This window comes from Bombina bombina, chromosome 9, assembly GCF_027579735.1.
Source record: "Bombina bombina isolate aBomBom1 chromosome 9, aBomBom1.pri, whole genome shotgun sequence".
Classification (NCBI taxonomy): domain Eukaryota; kingdom Metazoa; phylum Chordata; class Amphibia; order Anura; family Bombinatoridae; genus Bombina; species Bombina bombina.
Genome location: NC_069507.1, coordinates 16,670,916 through 16,683,627, shown reverse-complemented (window position 1 = coordinate 16,683,627; position 12,712 = coordinate 16,670,916). Strand labels below are relative to the sequence as shown.

Below are 12,712 nucleotides of genomic sequence, written 5' to 3'. Positions count from 1 at the left end.
TCATCTGTCTCGAGGGACTTCCTTTCCAAGACCATCCTGGGAGATTGTGACTATGGACGCGAGTCTATTAGGATGGGGAGCTGTTTGGGGTGCCAAGAAGGCACAGTGCCTGTGGTCTCAGGAGGAACGCTCCCTCCCGATCAACATTCTGGAACTTCGGGCAATGGGTTCGTCCCTGTTTATTAGATTCCAATCAGACAATATAACCTTGGTGGCTTACATCAACCATCAGGGGGCGAGAAGCTCCCTAGCAATGAGGGAAGCATCTCGGATTCTGGAGTGGGTGAAGGCCCACAGCTGATTTTCTCAGCAGACAATGGTTTCATCCGGGGGAATGGTCTCTCCATCCCAAAGTGTTTGCGGAGATATGCTACAGATAGATCTCATGGCGTCCCATCTCAATACCAAGCTACTCAGATATGGGTTGAGGTCCAGGGATCCTCAGGTGGAGCTATTAGATGCATTAGCAGTGCCTTGGAGGTTCCTTCCTCGTGTGGTGGCCCCCATCAAGCAGGCATCAGTGATACTGTTTCCTCCATTATGGCCACGAAGGACGTGGTTCGCAGATCAGGTGGGGATGTCATCTTCTCCTCCATGGAAGTTACCTTGTCGCAGGGATCTGCTGAAACAAGGTCCTTTTGTTCATCAAAATCTAGATTCTCTGAGGCTGACTGCTTGATGGGGTTCATCAAAATCTAGATTCTCTGAGGCTGACTGATTGGAGGGTTTTCTGAGAGAATTATTGATACTCTCATTCAAGCTCGTAAGCCGGTTACTCGTCACATCTATCATAAAGTGTGGAGAACCTATTTATTCTGGTGTGAAGAGTGTGGATACCCCTGGCATAGAGTTAAGGTTGCCAGGATCCTATAGTTTCTCCAGGATGGACTGGAGAAGGGTCTTTCTGCCAGTTCCCTGAGAGGACAGATTTCGGCCCTCTCTGTTTTACTGCACAAAAGGCTCTCGGAGCTTCCAGATGTTAAGTCTCTGATTAGAATCAGACCTGTGTTCAAATCTAAGGCTCCTCCTTGGAGTCTGAATCTTGTTCTTAAGGTTTTGCAATGGGCTCCGTTTGAGCCTATGCATGAAATTGAGATTAAGTTGTTGTCATGGAAGGTTCTTTTTCTACTGGTTATTGCTTCTGTGTGCAAAGTTTCTGAGATTGCCGCTTTGCTATATGAGCCTCCTTATCTGGTGTTCCATTCTGATAAGGCTGTCCTTCATACTAAGTTAGGGTTTCTTCCTAAGGTCGTGTCAGACCGCAACATCAATCAAGAGATTGTGGTTCCTTCCTTGTGTCCCAATCCTTTTTCGAAGGAACGTTTACTTCATAATTTGGACGTGATTCGCGCTTTGAAGTTCTATCTTCAGGCTGCTAAGGATTTTAGCAAACTTCTTCATTGTTTGTTGCCTATTCTGGGAAGCGTAAGGGGCAGAAGGTCTCTTCGACTTCCTTATCTTTTTGGTTATCCACTTAGCTTATGAGACAGCGGGACATAAACCTTCTCAGAGGATTACGACTCATTTTACTAGAGCAGTGGCTTCTTCTTGGGTCTTTAAGAACAAGGCCTCTATGGATCAGATTTGTAAGGCGGCTACCTGGTTCTCAAATACTTTTTCTAAATTTTACAAATTTGATGTTTTTGCTTCAGCTGAAGCAGCCTTCAGGAGAAAGGTTTTGCAGGCTATGGTGCCCTCAGATTAGGGTCCACCCCTCTTTTGGTCCCTCCCGTTTTCATTCAGTGTCCTCTAGAGCTTGGGTATAAGTTATTCAACAGTAAGGAATGAAGCTGTTTGCTCTCCTTATATTAAGAAGGAAAATATAAATTATGCTTACCAGATAATTTAATTTCCTTCTGTATAAGGAGAGTCCACGGCCCTGCCCGTGTCTCCGATGGGCGGCCCTCAAAATTATATTTTTTCTTCTGGCACCTTTTATACCCCGATATTTCTCCTACTGTTCCTTGTTCCCTCGCAGGATGACTGGGGGATGGGGGAGAGGTATTTAAGCCTTTGGCTGGGATGTCTTTGCCTCCTCCTGGTGGCCAGGTTCAGTATTTCCCAACAGTAAGGAATGAAGCTGTGGACTCTCCTTATACAGAAGGAAATTAAATTATCTGGTAAGCATAATTTATGTTTTAAATGTTTTTATGTTTTTTAGACATGTTATGAACTGTCCAGAAACAGATGCACTTACGCATTTTATGCCTGATGTACTTAAATACATGTGTTTTACTACCATATGCCTTGTCAAGAAACAGATGTATTTACGCATTTCATGTCTGATGTACTTACATGTTTTACTACAGTATACATTGTCCAGAAACAGATGTACTTACGCATTTTATGTCTGATGTACTTACATGTTTTACTACCGTATACATTGTCCAGAAACAGATGTACTTACGCATTTTATGTCTGATGTACTTGCATACATGTTTTTACTACCGTATATATTGTCCAGAAACAGATGTACTTACATACATATGTGTTACTACCATAAACATTTGGAATAAATTAAAAAGAACTAAATTAATTGCACACAAATGACTGTCATGAACTCATTTCGCTTTTTTGTAAGTGAAGTGAAAACAAATTGGTCTTCCACTGGGTGCTTCATGTCATTTATAGGGTTAATATAGAGACGCTGAATGCTTTACTGCAAGTTCTTTTTGTAACATAAGGACAGCAGCGCCTTCTCATATAAACACGCTGTACACAATCTTGTCTGCCTCGGGCTGCAGCGCTACAGAACAAATGGATTTTTAGCTTAGGATAAAAGCCGTGGTAAATTGGTTGCATGACGGCTAAAGCTCCAGCCTATGCATTTAACAGATTTATTAATAAGTCCCAGCATTGCATCCTACAGAACATAACAAATAAAGCTTCTCTTTAGCTTAAACGCTTTGTGCGTGGCCCCTAGTATCTGGGATTATTATATGATTAGGTTTTTATTTATTTCTACTCTTTATTTATAACTTGTCACATAGTACATCAAACATATCCCATAACATTTTGTACAAAATCACATAGTTGTAATGACAGAATAATCAGTAGAACGTTATGTAGTTCTCATAACAAAATGATCTCTAATCTACTATAATATGTTATTAATAACCATATATATTTCAATACCCTAAATAAATAATAATAATAAAATATATATAAAATTCAACCCCTCTCCTTATCTTATTGTCAGATCCATTGTCCAACAAAATCCATTCACCTTTAGGATTCTCTTAGATCAGGGGTTGTTTTTTTCTGCTAAATTCTGCTAATGAGCTGTTCCTGCTGCCCCCGCATGTCATTATCAGACAGACAGACAGACACGCTCTCGATCTGATGGACATATTCTTGCTAAATCTGACATGTGCATTCACTGGACTGAGACAGCGTCTCCTCTAGATAACCTTGATCAGCTGAAAGACTTGCAGTGAAGAAAGCAAAATGAGATCTGCAAACCAGCCATACCGTGTCAGTTCTATATCAATGCAGCACTAATCTGCAAGGTCTGGATAATGCAAACTTCATAGCTCTGACACTCAAATAACCATTTGCTAAGTATTCTATCTATTGTTTCTACTCCATGTGCTAACATTACACCAGTGATGGGAACAAGTATAACATAGATGCCACGTTGTCAGAAGGGTCCCAACTGTGTCACATCTACACCCTGAGCATGAGGGACAAAGATCTGCTATAGGTGATTAAAGGGACATTGTACACTAGCTCTTTCTTTGCATAAATGTGTTGTAGATCCATTTATACAGCCCATCTAAGAGTTTTTTTGTAAAAATGTATAGTTTTGCTTATTTTAAAATAACATTGTGCTGATTTTCAGAATCCTAACCAAGCCCTAAAGTTTTAGATTTGTATTTCTGTATCTCTGCTTATTCTTCTTTATAGTAGTTTCTATTACATGCAGTTATATGAAAATTGGAGTACACTGTCCCTTTAAGGGAGTAGAGAGGGTTTGCACTTGTTCTATTCTCTACAACACAATAATTGTGTTTTCTGGGGACATAAATGAGACATTCTTTTGTGGAAACTGCTGTACTGCACCTTTGTGTGTAAAAACATTACTGTCAAAAACAAAATTTAAAGGGACACTCCGGCCAAAATTTAAATGCACATAAATGAATTATATCTTTGAATAAATACATAAATGCAATATACATGTATTGGCAAAAATGCTTCTAGTAAAAGTTAGAGTTGGCATTTTTCTCTGCATGTAAAGCATAGCTAGTTATTCTAAGTGCACCAGCATTTTAAATACTGCAGCTGCTCAGAGCTCCAGTGGGGCTTGTATCATGTCAGCAATTCTTCAAGTTTAGCCATTACCAGATGGTACAGGCACCTTAGGCTCTCTGAGCAAGTGCAGTGTTTAAAATGCTGGTGCACGGTGCATACTTAGGGCTAGATTTATTAAAGCCCTACGGCTGCAAGTTCTCACAAGAACTTGCTCGCCGTCATTTATCAAGCAGCGGTCACCAGACCGCCGCTTTCCTAACCACTTCGCCACCTCTAAGGTGGCGAAGTTCAATCTCCTCGGTCTAGTCAGACCAAGGAGATTGACAGCTCCTGCCCGCGCGTGATTGGCTGTGCGTGGGCAGGGGGCGGGATTGCACGCGAGCGCAAAATTGCGGGCAATTTCGCCCCGCCACAGGAGAGCTTAAGTGTACAGGGGCGCGTATACACGCCCCTGAACGCCTCAGCTTTAATAAATCTAGCCCTTAAAGGGACAGTCAACACCAGAATTTTTGTTGTTTAAAAAGATAGATAATCCCTTTATTACTCATTCCCCAGTTTTGCATCACCAACACTGTTATAGAAATACACTTTTTACCTCTGTGATTACCTTGTATCTAAGCCTCTGCAAACTGCCCCCTTATTTCAGTTCTTTGGACAGACTTGCATTTTAGCCAATCAGTGCTCACTCCAGGGTAACTTCATGTGCGTGAGCACAATGTTATCTATATGGCACACATGAACTAACGCCATCTAGTGGTGAGAAACTGTCAAAATGCCTTCAGATTAGAGGTGGCCTTCAAGGGCTAGGAAATTAGCATATGAGTCTACCTAGGTTTAGCTTTCAACTAACAATACCAAGAGAACAAAGCAAAATTTGTGATAACAGTAAATTGTAAAGTTGTTTAACCCCTTCAGTGCTAACGACGGCTCTGAGCCGTTGCAGAGTTTCCCACCCTGGTGCTAATGAAGGCTCAGAGCTGTCGCTAGCACTCTCCCACCTTGAGGAAGATCTGGGGGCTCCCACCCCGGCCTGTATAGTGACAGGAATCGCCGGGGCTTCACGTTATGTGTGGTGACATCACGTGCAATGACGTGATGACTTCACCGAGCAACTTTTTAAAAAATAATGTTAAGAATAGGAAAAGGGGGCATGCTGCTTAGAAGCCTGTATCTCAGGCATCTAAGCAGTTACAGACCCCCAAGACCCACCGTTGGAAAGGTAATCGCCTAACCTTAGCACCCAAGTAGGAAAGTGCTTAGCACTCAAAGGGTTAAAATGACATGCCCTATTTTAATCATGAAAGTTTATTTTGGACTTGACTGTCCCTTTAAAATACAAAGTAATGCAGACCAAAAAGTAGCAAAAAGGCAGCACTGAGAGCATCTAAACATAACAAGCACAAACATATTAGACATACATTAAAGGGACATGAAACCCCAAACAATTCTCTCACAAATCAAATAGAACTTTCTAATTTACTTCTATTATCATTCTTTCTTCGATTTCTTGGTATCTTTTCTTGAAAAGCAGGGACATAAGCTTAGGAGCGTGCACGTGTCTGGAGCACTATAAGGCAGCAGTTTTGCAAGAGCACTAGATGGCAGCACTATGTCCTGTCATGTAGTGCACCAGATGCTACCTAGGTATCTCTTCAGCACAGAATATCATGGGAACAAAGCGCATTCGATAATGGAAGTCAATTGGAAACTTTTTAATAATAGTGCGTTCTGTAAATCACAAAAGAAATGTTTTGGGTTTTATTAAATATACAGAGATTTGGGGAGGAAGGTGATGACGTGTCTATATGCGCTGACTGGGAAGGCGTCAGTGAGTGCATCTGACAAAATATGTAATTCAGTATTTGTGCTCCTCTCTTGCTGACTGTCTGACGTGGTCTGAATCAAACAAACATAGTGTACATCACATAGACTTGTAGGTACAGGGAAAAGCTCTCCCATTCATATGAAGAGTGTTTACTAAAATATCAAGACTGACAAGTCCTATTGGGTCACACAATGTTAAACGAATCAGAAAGAGTTTGTCAGCGAGTAGATATCACTGTATAGAGGAGCATCTGTATGACCTGGTGAGTATAGTGCTTCAGAGTAAAGTTGTGCTGGGCTTATACTATTCACAAAAGGGGAGCGTAACCCAGGTGAGCCTCCGGGAAACAAGAGGTTAAGTAAAGTTGTGCTGGGCTCATACAATTCACTAAAGGGGAGGGTAACCCAGGTGAGTCTCCGGGATACAAGAGGTTAAGTAAAGTTGTGCTGGGCTTATACTATTCACAAAAGGGGAGCGTAACCCAGGTGAGCCTCCGGGAAACAAGAGGTTAAGTAAAGTTGTGCTGGGCTCATACTATTCACAAAAGGGGAGGGTAACCCAGGTGAGCCTCCGGGAAACAAGAGGTTAAGTAAAGTTGTGCTGGGCTCATACAATTCACTAAAGGGGAGGGTAACCCAGACGAGTCTCCGGGATACAAGAGGTTAAGTAAAGTTGTGCTGGGCTCGTACTATTCACTAAAGGGGAGGGTAACCCAGGTGAGCCTCCGGGATACAAGAGGTTAAGTAAAATTGTGCTGGGCTCGTACTATTCACTAATGGGGAGGGTAACCCAGGCGAGTCTCCGGGATACAAGAGGTTAAATAAAGTTGTGCTGGGCTCATACTATTCACTAAAGGGAAGGGTAACCCAGGCGAGCCTCCGGGATACAAGAGGTTAAGTAAAGTTGTGCTGGGCTCGTACTATTCACTAAAGGGGTGGGTAACCCAGGCGAGCCTCCGGGATACAAGAGGTTAAGTAAAGTTGTGCTGGGCTCGTACTATTCACTAAAGGGGAGGGTAACCCAGGCGAGTCTCCGGGATACAAGAGGTTAAGTAAAGTTATGCTGGGCTCATACTATTCACTAAAGGGGAGGGTAACCCAGGTGAGCCTCCGGGATACAAGAGGTTAAGTAAAGTTGTGCTGGGCTCGTACTATTCACTAAAGGGGAGGGTAACCCAGGCGAGTCTCCGGGATACAAGAGGTTAAGTAAAGTTATGCTGGGCTCATACTATTCACTAAAGGGGAGGGTAACCCAGGTGAGCCTCCGGGATACAAGAGGTTAAGTAAAGTTGTGCTGGGCTCATACTATTCACTAAAGGGGAGGGTAACCCAGGCGAGTCTCCGGGATACAAGAGGTTAAGTAAAGTTATGCTGGGCTCATACTATTCACTAAAGGGGAGGGTAACCCAGGTGAGCCTCCGGGATACAAGAGGTTAAGTAAAGTTGTGCTGGGCTCATACTATTCACTAAAGGGGAGGGTAACCCAGGCGAGCCTCCGGGATACAAGAGGTTAAGTAAAGTTGTGCTGGGCTCATACTATTCACTAAAGGGGAGGGTAACCCAGGCGAGTCTCCGGGATACAAGAGGTTAAGTAAAGTTTTGCTGGGCTCATACTATTCACTAAAGGGGAGGGTAACCCAGGCGAGCCTCCGGGATACAAGAGGTTAAGTAAAGTTGTGCTGGGCTCATACTATTCACTAAAGGGGAGGGTAACCCAGGCGAGCCTCCGGGATACAAGAGGTTAAGTAAAGTTGTGCTGGGCTCATACTATTCACTAAAGGGGAGGGTAACCCAGACGAGCCTCGGGGATACAAGAGTTTAAGTAAAGTTGTGCTGGGCTCATACTATTCACTAAAGGGGAGGGTAACCCAGACGAGTCTCCGGGATACAAGAGGTTAAGTAAAGTTGTGTTGGGCTCATACTATTCACTAAAGGGGAGGGTAACCCAGGTGAGCCTCCGGGAAACAAGAGGTTAAGTAAAGTTGTGCTGGGCTCATACTATTCACTAAAGGGGAGGGTAACCCAGGTGAGCCTCCGGGATACAAGAGGTTAAGTAAAGATGTGCTGGGCTCATACTATTCACTAAAGGGGAGGGTAACCCAGGTGAGCCTCCGGGATACAAGAGGTTAAGTAAAGTTGTGCTGGGCTCATACAATTCACTAAAGGGGAGGGTAACCCAGACGAGTCTCCGGGATACAAGAGGTTAAGTAAAGTTGTGCTGGGCTCATACAATTCACTAAAGGGGAGGGTAACCCAGACGAGTCTCCGGGATACAAGAGGTTAAGTAAAGTTGTGCTGGGCTCATACTATTCACTAAAGGGGAGGGTAACCCAGACGAGTCTCCGGGATACAAGAGGTTAAGTAAAGTTATGCTGGGCTCATACTATTCACTAAAGGGGAGGGTAACCCAGGCGAGCCTCCGGGATACAAGAGGTTAAGTAAAATTGTGCTGGGCTCGTACTATTCACTAATGGGGAGGGTAACCCAGGCGAGTCTCCGGGATACAAGAGGTTAAATAAAGTTGTGCTGGGCTCATACTATTCACTAAAGGGAAGGGTAACCCAGGCGAGCCTCCAGGATACAAGAGGTTAAGTAAAGTTGTGCTGGGCTCATACTATTCACTAAAGGGGAGGGTAACCCAGGCGAGCCTCTGGGATACAAGAGGTTAAGTAAAGTTGTGCTGGGCTCGTACTATTCACTAAAGGGGAGGGTAACCCAGGCGAGTCTCCGGGATACAAGAGGTTAAATAAAGTTGTGCTGGGCTCATACTATTCACTAAAGGGGAGGGTAACCCAGACGAGCCTCCGGGATACAAGAGGTTAAGTAAAGTTGTGCTGGGCTCATACTATTCACTAAAGGGGAGGGTAACCCAGGCGAGGCTCCGGGATACAAGAGGTTAAGTAAAGTTGTGCTGGGCTCATACTATTCACTAAAGGGGAGGGTAACCCAGGCGAGTCTCCGGGAAACAAGAGGTTAAGTAAAGTTGTGCTGGGCTCATACTATTCACTAAAGGGGAGGGTAACCCAGACGAGCCTCCGGGATACAAGAGGTTAAGTAAAGTTGTGCTGGGCTCATACTATTCACAAAAGGGGAGGGTAACCGAGGTGAGCCTCCGGGAAACAAGAGGTTATGTAAAGTTGTGCTGGGCTCATACTATTCACTAAAGGGGAGGGTAACCCAGGCGAGTCTCCGGGAAACAAGAGGTTAAGTAAAGTTGTGCTGGACTCATACTATTCACTAAAGGGGAGGGTAACCCAGGCGAGCCTCCGGGATACAAGAGGTTAAGTAAAGTTGTGCTGGGCTCATACTATTCACTAAAGGGGAGGGTAACCCAGGCGAGTCTCCGGGAAACAAGAGGTTAAGTAAAGTTGTGCTGGGCTCATACTATTCACTAAAGGGGAGGGTAACCCAGACGAGCCTCCGGGATACAAGAGGTTAAGTAAAGTTGTGCTGGGCTCATACTATTCACTAAAGGGGAGGGTAACCCAGATGAGCCTCCGGGATACAAGAGGTTAAGTAAAGTTGTGCTGGGCTCATACTATTCACTAAAGGGGAGGGTAACCCAGACGAGCCTCCGGGATACAAGAGGTTAAGTAAAGTTGTGCTGGGCTCATACTATTCACTAAAGGGGAGGGTAACCCAGGCGAGTCTCCGGGAAACAAGAGGTTAAGTAAAGTTTTGCTGGGCTCATACTATTCACTAAAGGGGAGGGTAACCCAGGCGAGCCTCCGGGAAACAAGAGGTTAAGTAAAGTTGTGCTGGGCTCATACTATTCACTAAAGGGGAGGGTAACCCAGGCGAGCCTCCGGGAAACAAGAGGTTAAGTAAAGTTGTGCTGGGCTCATACTATTCACTAAAGGGGAGGGTAACCCAGACGAGCCTCCGGGATACAAGAGGTTAAGTAAAGTTGTGCTGGGCTCATACTATTCACTAAAGGGGAGGGTAACCCAGATGAGCCTCCGGGATACAAGAGGTTAAGTAAAGTTGTGCTGGGCTCATACTATTCACTAAAGGGGGAGGGTAACCCAGACGAGCCTCCGGGATACAAGAGGTTAAGTAAAGTTGTGCTGGGCTCATACTATTCACTAAAGGGGAGGGTAACCCAGGCGAGTCTCCGGGAAACAAGAGGTTAAGTAAAGTTTTGCTGGGCTCATACTATTCACTAAAGGGGAGGGTAACCCAGGCGAGCCTCCGGGAAACAAGAGGTTAAGTAAAGTTGTGCTGGGCTCATACTATTCACTAAAGGGGAGGGTAACCCAGGCGAGTCTCCGGGAAACAAGAGGTTATAAATCGAAAGAGATGCATTTTTCTTAAGAACACAACAACACACTAGAGACAAACAGATCCCACATGATGCCATGTAAACCCCCACAAACAACACATCTAACTGGTACAACACAACATGCCTGGTTTGTTTGGGTTAAGAAGGGTAATCGTGTCAGTTCTTTCACTAACTAGTTATCTAGTGGAGACCTAGATATTTGGTGGCACCATGTGAACAACATTCTTTGTTTCATGTTAATTGTGTGGGGAGTACTAAAGGTCTAAGAGTTCCGTGGCACCCTGGTGTTGGTATTAGTTATGGTGGCACATCACACATTGAGCTCTGCATGTCAGGACGTATGTTATATGCACAAAGACAGAGGCTAACCTGGATGTATTTAATAGCAATACTCACACCTGTATACACAGAATTGTGTTGGGGTCCAATGGATCATGGAGTTTTGTCTTTTAGAGCATCATTAATAGACGTCATGTGAGGCCTAGTGTTTTGAGGGACAACAGTTGTGCTCGTTTTCTTGTTCTCTGATGATTCATATTCTGACATTTGACCTTCTCTGACACATTAACAATGGATTAACCTTGTACGTGAGGTACAGTGCGAGATTATTAGCATTCAGTATCAGCATGCGGTAACCTCACCAGTTCTTACCTCGGCATCTTTAAAGCGCTTCTTTAGTTGCTTCAGCATAAGAGTGAGTTTTTTTGACTGCACACCACTGTACGCTAGGAGCATACTGCCGAACTGCCGCTCAGTGATTCGCCCGTCAACTGGATCATGACGTTCAAACTGAGGAAAACAATACCAGAGTTAGTGTGGAAGCATTATACACACTATTTTACCTACAAGTTACACTCATTGCTGTTCAGAGTCCAGTCATGTCTATAGGTTTCAAGAACTAAATGCTCATTGAACTAAAACAGCTGACAACTTATCATACAGGATAAAAACATAATTTATGCTTACCTGATAAATGTATTTCTTTCCAGATATGGTGAGTCCACGGAATCATCAATTACTAGTGGGAATATCACTCCTGGCCAGCAGGAGGAGGCAAAGAGCACCACAGCAAAGCTGCAATAAATGTCACTTCTCTTACCCATAAACCTCCAGTCACTCAGCCGAAGGAAAAATGGAAAAAGAAGATAACACAAAGGTGTAGAGGTGCCTGAGGTTTTAGTTAAAAATAACGGTCTTAAAATAAAGGGTGGGCCGTGGACTCATATCCGGAAATAAATAAATTTATCAGGTAAGCATATATTCTGTTCTCTTTCCTAAGATATGGTGAGTCCACGGAATCTACTAGTGGGAACCAATACCCAAGCTAGAGGACACAGATGATTAGGGAGGGACAAGACAGGTAACCTAAACAGAAGGCACCACGGCATGAAGAACCTTTCTCCCAAAAGAAGCCCCAGCTAAGACAAAAATATCAAATTTGGAAAAAGAATGCAGAGAGGACCAAGTTGCCGCCTTGCAAATTTGTTCTACAGAAACTTCCTTCTTGAAAGTCCAAGATAAAGGGACAGCCCTAGTGAAATGAGCTGAAATTCTCTCAGGAGGCTACTGTCCAGCAGTCTCATAAACCAAATGCATTATACTACTCAACCAAAGAGAAGTAGCTGAAGCTTTCTGACCTTTATGTTTCCCAGAGAAACAAACAGCAAACTGGCGACAATCCTTAGTCGTCTGTAGATAGAAAATAAAAGCACGTTGTGCAACAAACGTTCCTTATGAGTAGAAAGATAAGGACACAGAGAAGGAACAACAATTTTCTGATAAATATATCTATCCGAAACCTCTTAGGAAGAAAACCTAACTAGTATGAATAACCGCCTTAACTGCATGAAAGATAAGGCGAATCACACTGCAAAACTGAGAGCTCCGAGACTCTCCAAGCAGAAAAGATAGCAATGAGAAACCAAACCTTCCAAGACAACAACTTAATATCTATGGAAAGTAAAGGCTCAAACAGAGCCTATGACAAAACTTTAAGAACAAGGGTAAAACTCTAACGGGGAGCAACTGACTTAAACACAGGCCTGGTGTAGACCAGTGCCTGACAATAAGATTGCACATCTGGCACGTCCACCAGATGCTTATGTATTAAAAAAGACAATGCAGAAAACTGACCCTTCAGGGTACTGACTGACAAACCCTTATCCAGACCACCCTGGAGAAAGGATAAAAAATTCAGGAAAACCCCCCGCTTAGACAAAACTAAGGGTGCAATCTTCAAGCAGTCAGCTTCAGAGATTTAGATAAAGGAAAAGACCCCGGGATGAATTATCAGTCTGTTTAGAAGTCCGACTCCCAATTGTCCACCCCTGGAAAGTGGATGACCGACAGCAAATG

At 43.8% G+C, this 12,712-nt stretch overlaps 1 protein-coding gene across 3 annotated transcripts in view; it reads right to left on the bottom strand.

Moving 5' to 3' along the window:
• MICU1 (mitochondrial calcium uptake 1) overlaps positions 1–12,712 on the bottom strand; it is a 381,583-nt gene that overhangs the window by 79,935 nt on the left and 288,936 nt on the right. For all 3 annotated transcript variants that reach the window (XM_053691920.1, XM_053691919.1, XM_053691921.1), the window contains one exon: positions 11,009–11,146. In XM_053691920.1, coding sequence (XP_053547895.1) covers positions 11,009–11,146 — 138 coding nt within the window. The remainder of the gene's footprint in view (positions 1–11,008; positions 11,147–12,712) is intronic.